General features: G+C 38.5%; 1 protein-coding gene across 1 annotated transcript in view; it reads left to right on the forward strand.

Annotated features, from left to right (window-relative positions):
• The window catches only part of LOC124168773, a 136407-nt gene that overhangs the window by 112121 nt on the left and 12780 nt on the right, over window positions 1-11506 (forward strand). The window contains exons 27-28 of the mRNA XM_046547064.1: window positions 699-815; window positions 1749-1850. Of these exons, the coding sequence (XP_046403020.1) occupies window positions 699-815; window positions 1749-1850 (219 nt within the window). The remainder of the gene's footprint in view (window positions 1-698; window positions 816-1748; window positions 1851-11506) is intronic.

Below are 11506 nucleotides of genomic sequence, written 5' to 3' on the forward strand. Positions count from 1 at the left end.
AACTAGCGCCAATACGTCGAGTCGCCCGGCCAAGGGCGCCACAAACCGTAGCCGATAATGGAAAGGGTTCCTGGCCCATTCTAATTTCCAACAGCTACTGTCTTCCGCACAAAATTCAAATCATTCCAACAATGGGACAACGGGATATAAGACATAAGATAATGTTGCTCTCTTGCTATTGATAATGCTCTCAGGAAGAGGAGAGTGAAACGTTGAGTGAAAATGTTTTACACACAGCATTTCCCAAAAGGATCATACATGATCGATAGAAGAAGCTGCGAAATTCTTCAAACAAAAATTCAATATTCACCATCCTTAATGAACACCAATTGTCTAAAAATAGGTTTATTTACTTTGATTAGCTACAAAAATATCTAACAGAAGACAGTGGAAGGTAATCAAAATTATTGCTTGAAAGCCAACAAATTAAATTAATTATTCATCCCAAAAATATTGCATTAGAACACAGAAAAATCTTCATACCTTCTACGGTATATCGCAAATCTACACTGTTAAAGTTCATTCAAACCTTATCCTATCATTGTATCGTATCAAAGGTGGTTGAAGGAACATACATTTTTATTCACGTGATTCAAATGATGATATTGATTGATTCATTTGTTCTTGCACTTTCCTTATCTTCCATTAAATTGGTAACACATTTATAAGTAGTAAAAATTTATTTTCCTTACTTGCAGAGTGGTGAACCATTAGATCCAGGTGGTGAACGGAAAAGCAATGCTGATGGGGAATGTGATGATGATGACGGCAGTGACAGTTTTGAAATAGTTATGACGGACGAAGAGGTCAAAATGGTTTGTTATCATTTTTCATATCATTCTTAGGGGTCAAACCAGTCAGGGAAGTTGAAATGGGGATTAGAATTCATGGAAATCAGATTATTGTCAGAGAAAAACTCAGGAGGTGAGGAATGATGGCAATCTTGGTTGAATACACGGGCATTTTTGCATTAACCCCTAGCGTTGTAATGACGAGTCTAGCTTGTCGTCAGATTTTATTAATTTTATCACCTCTTAGGGGAACAGTATGAATATTTTAAAAATTAAACAGAGTTAAAACATCCACAATTTTCATAAAAAAAGTCATTTTCCTTGAAACATGATGCATTGGAAGTAATAAAATGATTATATACGAGTAGCGATAGCTCTGTTCTCGATGTATGTAACTAGATACTTAACAATTTGAAATAATTATCACTTTTCATTTCACTAATCTACGTTGATTACAAAATAAGACTTCATTACCCAACATTACATTTCAAAAGAACCACAGAAAAAATAAATTGAGAATAGGAGAGCACGATATTCAGAATTTAATTGAAGTGGAAGGGGTTGATGTGTGTAATTTTTTGTCATGGCTGGGCACCATGGATTTGTGGTGACTTGACGCTACTTGAGGTTATTTCATAGAATACTTTTTCTCTCCTGCTCTAAAAAACTTGACCTGTGAACCTGATGTAGTACTAAGGCAAGCTTATCGTTTCATCAAAAACTGTTTCAAGATAAGTGTGGGAGTTGCTATAGACCCAAAGGGTTCATGCTAGGCTGTTAATGCACTTGAAATCTTGTGAAAAATTTCTTATTTATCATTTTTAAAAATTGTTTCCCTTTAATTCTGTTCAGATCATTGGGGAGTATCCTTGGGATGACAAGGAATCACTTATTCTGGTAGATATCAAAATAAGGCTGGGTCTTTATTTTTCTTGCTCGTTCTTTATCTCTGATTAGTGTGAAGAGAAATTACGACGATTCCTTGGGATTCCTCCACGGCGTGTAATGGACGGTGCAAAATCTGCTGGGAATGATCTGAAACCCATTGCGTACAATGAGGTGAGTGCCGTGCAATGTGATTGTTTAATTCTTCCCATGATTCTTCTTCTCATTCTTCGCCACTTTGAATCATAGTGAACTCACTGATGCATCACTGGGTAAATGATACATCATCTGAGAACCACAATATCATTCCAGGTCTGATAATACTATTACTAGAGGTCCGTGAAAGTGGTTTTATTTTATGCTAAAATTCGTTTTAAAATCACGTGATTTCGGTGTTATAGAAAATCTTGGTGGGATTATTATAATGCTACAATTTTTCCATGTTTATAGGGGTTTTGTTATTTTATGGTACACGTTTCATGAATACTTATACTTTTAAAGTATATTACATAGCATTTAACACAATTTTGGTTGCACAAAATTTCTGATAAAACTAGCGAAAGAAATAGTTCAAGTATGTAATCTTGGGGAATACGATTGGCAAACAGCTAATTCCCACTACCTCATAGATGTATACTTGGAGAGCCATTCCATAATTTTTGGATTGTCAAGTTTCTCTACACTAAATAAAGCCTTTAAAAATGCTTCTGTAGTAGCAACAACAAGTTCCTCCTTTGCTTTCTTTGACTGAGTGACTGTGTGTTCAAATGATAGCTGTTGTGTTACAGGTCCCCCTTCTTTCGCACGTTTATGTTCATCGCTACTGATGTGCTTTAACAATGTGTCACATTTTTCAAATTCAAATCTTTTATTGCAAATGTTGCACAGTAATACTCTTTTGTCTTTCACATGAAATCCTCATGACCTGAATTCACTTGCCCTGGTATGAGCGGTATCTCTAGCTTTTGGCATTTTTTAAGTTCCTATGCTTCGTTCAATATTTAAAGCTGGAACTACGATAAAAAAACAGTCCAATCTCAAAAACACAACCACTCACGATGGTGTTTTCAAACTGAGTGCTGGGTTTAACCATAGTACTACACCCATGTCTCGTATAGCGGAATTTCGATTAGCGCAATTTCGATATAGCGCAAATTCGTTCCTCGGGGAAACATTGCAACGCAGTGAAGCCTAATCACAAATCTTAAACGCTCTCATGATAAAACGTGAACTTGCGCTAAGTACACACGAAATTGCTATCAATTTACGCATATTAATATTATTGCTTACCTCAAATCTTCTTTTTTGTTTATTATTAATCGAAATCCGTCGCTGTGCAATGGCCAAAAGTATTACTCGTCATTAGGTCCAGATAGCCGGCCTACCGAAGTAATTTATCTCGTCTCCTTAGCAGAGTGATAATAGTTAATTTAGATCATTAATTAAGCGTGGGGCTAGTGGAAATGAGTTTTTTTTCAGCAATACGGTTTGAGACGTATTTTTGCCGTCGTAGGTTACCGGGTGATTGACTTCCAGGTAGAGGGTCTACGCTAAAGCCTTCAAGGTCATCGGTATTCACGGGGGAGAAATGGAGCGGTGGCCGAGTTGCGCATGAATAGCATCAACACATAAAAGGGTCCGCTATAGAGTCTCAAACACAATGGCTTCGTTCCCTCCCCGCAGTCATAGGCCTTCTGCGTCTCAGGAATACAGTTCAGCAGAAGAAGGTGATTTAGATAGAGCCATACAGAGTAAAAACCAAGAGAATATGGCAAAAAATAGGAATGCGTGTAGAAAAATCAAGAATTTATCAAGAAAAACCATAAACCTAGAAGAGGACTTGAGAGAGGTCAATTGCTTTGAAAATGGAGAGCGTCAAAGCGATATTGCGTGGAAGTTTAAACTCACGATGCCTTATTTTGAATAAAGACGAAGCTAAAATATCAGTGACCTCAGCCGCACCAACTTCAACCAAGCGGTCTACACATACGGAAAGTTCATGGTGAATCAGTACAAAAAGACGAGAGTGGTAATCGCTCCGAGACATTTAGTGAAAGCGGTTGGTTCCAGAATTTACCGTATATCTCCGAATATAGTCCCCCCCCCCGAATATAGTCCCCCCCCCCCCCCCCAATTTTGAGACCTCAGTTTTGGGAAAAATTTTAAAATGTAAAGGAAGGCAATTTTTCTGTGGTTAGCAAGTTAAGATTCTAGATTCGATAAAAACTATTATTTTCTGTGAAGATTAAGAACAAATCTGTTCACATATTTTCCATCACAACAAAATAACTATACCTAAAACATGTTGTGATCCATTGCATGTATCAGTAATTTATAGTTCCTTAACCAGATGTAATGAAGAAATGAGAAAAAATTTTAAGTATCCAAGGCTATTGTATTTTTTAAACCTTCACAAATTATTAATATTTTTGATTTCCAAATGACTACAGACAATGTCAATATATAAGCTTTAACTTAAAGCCCATAAACAGTATTGCATTTGGCCCTGAAACTTCCTTAGATCCAGTGTAACACACCCATCAAGTCATCACAAATCCAAGTGACCTGAAGAATTTAGGAAATCTAAATAAAATTGTGTTAAATAAATTATAAACATTATAAAAATATTGCCATCAAATGCCTGCTAAGCAAAACAATTAAACTACAGGACTTACAAATATCAAAGTAATAAAATTAAGAAATAAACTTTTTCCAACAAACATTAAAACTGAAAAAAATATCAAATCAATTTTCAATGCCTCGTCGCGAATCATTGCATAAGTTACACAAAGAGCTTCTGCTCTGCATTTGCGCACAAATTCGACGATAATTCTTTGAATCTGCCGCATCGAGACCCCCGAAATGACTTCCGCGATGTATTAGCGCTTTGCTAGCGCTGTGAATACTATGATTTACGGCGTATTCTGCAACGGCTATTTTTAAATCGGCATCGAAACTCCGTCTTTGAAGGCCTCTAATCTGCGGCAGGATTGATCCTCATCTTTCTACTTGATCCATCACCTCACTGTTGAACGTAAAATTATTTTTAATAAAGAAAATATCGCGGAAATAATTGCGAAACGTTATGCGACGTAATTTATCGATCCTATTTACCCTGGCGAATTGAAGATATTCCTCAATAAATTGATTACACTTTCGATGCTGAGTCGCTGTATTTCGATCAAATGCAGTAATGCCGGCGCTTCTGGTTTAAAGTCGTCGATTATTGCGCCTTTTCAGAAACAAATGCATCACCTATTGCGCATTCTTGTTCTGTGAAGGCGGTAGAGGCAGTGGTTGTAAACACGAACCGCACGGACGTATAGTAGCTACGGACGCAATGAAATGCTAAATCGTCACGAAAGGTTCACTTTATCTGTTTATTTTTCGCAATTATTTAAATCGTGTAGTTATTAAATGAGCGACGGGTACATATACTATTGATTCAATTCTAGTGTTCGATTAATGTAATGATAGTGTGTGTTTAGTTTTCATTTTAATTATTTACTGTTTTGCGTCATTAAGTGATAAGTGTGGATTGAATTATTCTAACAATACTTTTCCAAGAAAAATTAGCGGCTACCCGATGGATTCCGTGAAAACGCATATTCGATATGCTATTTGAATCGGAATAATCGTATCTGTACAACATTTGTGGTAAAAATTGTCTTAATTTCCGGTAAAACGTGGCAGTATTTACTAATATCTCCGATTATAATCCTCATAAATATACTCAAATAGAAAGACTACGAGAACATTAGCCATTATGCCGTTATTTATTACTTTATGGTCACCTTTAGTATGCTAAATTGGATTACACTCGATTATAGTCCCCCCCCCTTACTTTTCCGCGGCCATTTTTGGAAAAAAAGGGGGGACCATATTCGGAGATATACGGTAAACGGCAAGCAGGTATTTTCAGTGCGGCGATATCAGGTGAATCTGCAAGTGTTGATAGCGCAGCCACCACAACATTTTCTGATGAACTCCAAGCTGTTATTGAAAGTGGCTCCTTTCCCCCTCAACTAGATCTAGTGTTGACGAGACGATATTCTTTAGGAAAAGAATGCTTTCTCGTTCATTCATTTTTAGGTAAGGAAAACCTGGGTCAGGTTTCAAGGCATTTAAAGACTGTTTCACGTAGCTGCTAATGACTCGTGGGATTAAAATGATTTAACATTCATAAACTCCGCTAGCTATGAAATGGCGTTCAAAGTAGCATTTCCTTGTTATTTCAATGAGCGACAAAAGGGCCTGGGCGACACACAATAGTTGTTTTTAGACTGGTTTGAAAAATCGTCAACTGCTGGCAATGCATTAATAACCCCTGAGATAGCAGATGTTAGCCCACCCGCACGACAGGAGCGAATTTCAAAAGCACGTAAGAATTTTTTTAACGCGAATAAAAGTATTGGAAAGCTTGCATACTATCTTTAAAGATATTTTAAACTATAAACATTCATATAAATAATGTTTTCTAAGGCTATTTATGGGAATATATATGTTTTAGAGGAAATTCAATACCCAAGACCTGTGCTACCAGGAACGCATCCCTATCTTCCCAATGTTAAAACGCTCTCGTATAACGCAAATTCGTATAGCGCAAAGACCCCAAGGAACGCATCCCTTGCGCTATACGAGACATGGGTGTATATATCTTACAAATTGGCCGAAATGTTTCATGTCGTGGGTTCCCTTTTGATACCCCTCACCCAGGTGTCGAGGGAAGGTAGGACAGCAGCTAGATACAACAAAATTGCTAAGTTTCGATTACAGCTATTGCCAATCGGTCAGGTAAGGCAGTGAAAAAAGCACACATAACTAAAAATAATTGGATTCAAAGAAACTTGAAAAATTATTTCCCACACATCGATCCTAAAACATCTAGAATGAGACGCTTTCTCACCTGAAGAATTAGATATTAGATTTGGCCAATGTCGAAATGATTTTTTTTGCATTGTAGCTCAGTGGAGAGCCGAATATCCAATGATCCGTCCACTAATAAGGAGAAACCCCTCTCCTCCTATCCTTTCTGTTCCTTCCTTCCCCCAACTGATAGCGCTTCATGCTTTCAAGTAACCATACGTGTCTATGGATGTCTTTAAGCGAATCAAATCGCACAGTTGATGGCACGGTGCCGTTGACGCCCGCTGTGGTCACCACGGCGCCCCCACAGCACCCACTTTAATCTGGCCCGGCCGCGTGCCGTCTACGGCGTGAAATACAGGCAGTGCTACATTGAGGCCGCTTTCTGATGAAACGACTTTTCGTCGACCGCCGTTCACATCACGACGCTGTGAAATTCAGGCCACTTTCAGACTCTGCTGCGCTGTGGGCCGTGCCGTGAACGGAGGCCCATTCCCAGCCAGCGGCCGTGTTTAAGTCAACAGAATTGTTACATTAGACTCACACTCAAGGTTTTCCTGCAACAAGTAATCCAATAAGGCTGTCTAATGCATCGTGGTGAGTCACTGGAATTACTTCTTGGCATTGACGCGTGCCAGGCAGGTGTGCTTGTATTTCCGCTCTTCCGCAGCCGCGTTAAATTTCTTTCAGCACTTTTAAATTCATAATATCTGATTCTTCAGGTGAGAAAGCGCCTCAATCTAAATATTTCAGGATTGATACATGGGAATCAAAGAGAGAGGCTGTGATAAATTTCACGGCAAATTCTGGCGGTTAATCACTACAGTGCGCGATATTATGCGGATGCGTCAGGCGCGAGACTAAACAAGCCAATTGACCTTGGAATCGTAATGAGATAGAGCAAATGAACGTCGGTGGTGTAAAACAATGAAGCCTTAGGCTATAATAGATTATGATTCATTAGATCTGATTTTTTCATTAATTCACCTTAAAACGCAAAAAAATGTAAAATTTCGTTTTTATTTGCCGATTTTGCGTTATTTCGTGTTATTTCGCGTTATTTGGTGATATCGCATCTCGCGTATTTCACAGGCCTCTCATTATTACAGATGCAGTGAAATAAGAGATATATTTTTTGGAATGGATAGGTATAGGAACTTATTTTTCCCTTGAATAGTGAAGGACGTTAATGAATGCTCTGCTGAACTCAGGCAGATGATAAGGAATACATTTACATGAATAACTTGAAAAACTTACACAGGTTCCGTGGGGTTGCACCAGGAAAGGGTGTAGTGGAGGTGCCCTGGTACAAAATGCCATAGGAAATTCTGCTTCTCCACCTTTTATCTGCCTGAGAATTTTCAATGTCATAATGATATGTATGATATAATGAATATGACTCTGTAAAATCATATTTTTTTGTAAAAAATATAAAATCCCATTGGTTCATACAAAAATGGTGTCAGTATTATCTGCAAATTCATAATGCATACTTAATCTTTAAAAACATGGGACACTACCTAAACTTTATACATATTTTTTTACTTTTTTGGACTCTCTGAATAACATTTTTTCAGGATGAAATTTGAAATTTAGGAAGAAATCCATAACATAAATTTCCTTTTGTGCGAATTAAATGTTGTACTAACTCACCACATGTGTGTATAGGTAAATAATTCAATGAAGTGTGTAAGCATCTGGAGGAAAAGTGTATTTGCGTCCAGAGTAAATCGAATTTTAAGTAGAGGATGAGAGCGATATTGGGAGATGTATTTTGAAAATAAGCTTCTAAAGTTAGGGTTCATCTGAGGCTGCTTCATATAAACATTATTGTTTATGTTATATCTGTATTTATGTATGTTTATATGAAGTTTTTTTTATAATTTCACATTAATATAACATCAGTTTGATGATGGTTCTTATGGATTAAGATGACCAAGTATGATGGTCTATATAATTTACATAGATGAAAATGTAAATCAAATGTTAAATTTGCTATGATGGCTATGTGATGATGTTGTTCATAATATATTGCATAGTTGGTCTTTCCTTGTGTAAGGAAAGAGTGTAAAGTTTAGGGATGAGTCGATTCCAAATGTCGATTCTCGATTCCACCGATTCTCGGGCACGGAATCGGAATCGAGAATCGATCGCCTAAAGTCGATTCCGATTCCATCGATTGCAGGAAGATAAATGTTTTGAGTATAGACTATAAGTTTGGGGCATAAATACTGCCACACACCTAAGCGGCCGCGGTGTCAGCCTTGCCCGCGCGGAGGATACGCCCGGCACGCGGGTGCTGCGACGAACATACCTAAGCGGCCTAGGAAACATGAAAATGTCGGCAAGAGCGACATACCGACGAACCTTGAAATGGCGCGTGATCATGAGCAACTCTCAGAGAAAAAAAATTGGAAACCTCGGGATTGGGAAGCAATGCATGCATTTTCCGTTCTTTTATTAACCGCTGGTCACGGCAAATCAAATTGTTGCGATTATGAATCACATTCGGAGAATTCATCTGGACCACCAATTTAAAAGTATAATAGATCGAAATATATTTTTTTATTTTCGAATGATATTTGAAGTCTGATGATAATAAAAACGTGCAGAGAGCAAGTTTTCCTGTGAAAAAAGTTTCTTATAAATACGCGCTGAGAGCGGGTTTTTTTATATATGTAACTTATTAAGACTAACAGGCGTCTGCATCAATAATAAAAAAATAAGACACATTCGCGTTTGTATAGCCCAGTTTCATCAATGCAACCCTTGAGGAAGTTGATACTTGGATGGCATAAGCCGCCGCGGCCTCCGGGCAGACTCGACAGGTTGCATTCGGCCGCCACCGCGCACCCGCCAGGCTGCTCTAGTATGTATGGACGCAATGAACGCTACATTATTGTTTAGCCACCGCGGCCAAACGAGAATGTAGCCACCACGGCTATTGTTATTTTTAGGGATGGTCGGATCGGATACCTCGGATCCAAATACCCGCGGATATTGCCCTTCATCGGATCCAAAGTCACGGAAGACATCGGATCTGGATTCGAAATTTTAAATAATAGCTTCAGTGAATGCAACACAATCAGGGTGGAAAGAGTTCCAATTCTCTCTTCGAATGCGTCGTCGCATGCGATTCTTGTCCTACTCATGAACCGTTTTGTTTGAAAGCTCTCGCAGAGGTTACGAGTAGAATTTCAGCCGTGGCCAGGATTTTCAGCCAGAAAATAAAAAAGGCAAAATATGACTGGCACATAGTGTGACTCTTCCCAAGAGATTGAACAATCATCGGAGGAATCTCAGCGCCGTAGGATAATAACCACGTCTAAAGTAACTACGTCGCAGATTTCAGAAAACCACCCTCGGCCGTCCATCAGCCCGTGCCTCTGTTGTTTTTTTTCGTATCCGAAATCACACGGACCAAAAATCATTGTCTTCTAAGGAAAATATCAAATCACACGAAAACAATTGAAGCGTGTTTCATCCCTAACTCGTCTCACCAACTTACCTTTTTTGGCCTACCTGCTTCACTTCTCCGTTTCTAGACGACAAATGCTAGGAGAGTGACTTTCTGGGCCCGAAGATATCTTGATAGCTTCGACAATTAGATGATATGCACGAGATTTAAAAAAGAATTAGACCAAACGAGACGCATTCCTGACGATATTTCTGTTTATTTTTCAGCTCTAATTGATTGCCACTCAGTTTTCTATCTACAATTATACTTTACTGATATGCAACATTGTCCAAACAGCATAATTTTCAAAGAAACAAGCGCACCATTAACCCCTCAAACAATTAGAGACGGATTGGAAACGCCAACTACATATATCACGTAGCGCGCCTGGCTTTGCTTTGAAGGCAACGACGTCACTGAAGCAAGATCTGACTTCGTCCGACTCCCTCATTTGTAGCCTTGTTGTTTGAAATACAGAGGGAGCGTGCTCCTTCCTCTCCACCTCTCCTTTACGCACTCCTTCCCAGTGGCGTAGCCATGGGGAGGGTCCGGACCTCACCCCCCGAAATATAAAAACACAGTTATTGTCCTTCACAAAAGAAAGCAAAATATTGAAAAATCAGGAATTTACAAAATTTTTCTTTAACAAATTAAGTTTTTCGGTTATAAAAAGTGTTAAAATTAGTTTAAAACCCATTATTTAGTGCCCGGTTTTTTTCAAAAATTTTCCCCCCTGGTTTTGGATCCCCCCCCCAATTGAAATTCCTGGCTACGCCACTTCTCCTTCCCCTCCACCTCTCCTTTACGAGCTTCTGCTGCCCACTCCTTCCTCATGCTGAGCGGTTGAGCACCTCGTCACACGTGATGATAATGCCGTTTTAAATACTGTTAATTGTGTTGCTAATTGCGCAGTTGCAATTCAATTTAATGATACACCGATAAAAATGTCTTTCATTGTGTATAAACATTTCCATTGAGATAAAGAGAACCAATGAATGCCGTGTGCGTGCACTGTGGCGTAAATTATCGCAAGGATGTGCTAAATCCACCTCACCATACTGAAGCATTTTCGGATGAAACACAAGTCCACATGCGATGAGAAAGTAACATTCGGGGGAAATGTGCATGAGGAAAATTTGAATTCAGTCGATAGCAGGGGGTGTAGCCAGGAATTTTGTTAACGGGGGGGTCCAAAACCAGGGGGGAAAATTTTTAAACAACAGGGTACAAAGGAGAGTGTTTCAAACTAATTTTAACGCCCTTCATAATAGAAAAAACTTCATTTTTCAAAGATTCTTTTTTTTTTCATGTTTGTAAATCCATGATTTTTAAATATTTTGTTTCCTTTTATGAAGGAAAGTAATTGTGTTTTTATATTTTGGGGGGTCCTCTCGCTATGCCACTGGTCAGTGGTTCATCCTAAGATTTTTCCTATTTTCATTTCCAAACCCAAGCGTAACAGTTTAGGCCCTGAGTATGTAAAGATGTTTTTAAAAAACAACTTGAT

The sequence above is a fragment of the Ischnura elegans genome, chromosome 12, assembly GCF_921293095.1.
Source record: "Ischnura elegans chromosome 12, ioIscEleg1.1, whole genome shotgun sequence".
Taxonomy (NCBI): Eukaryota; Metazoa; Arthropoda; class Insecta; order Odonata; family Coenagrionidae; genus Ischnura; species Ischnura elegans.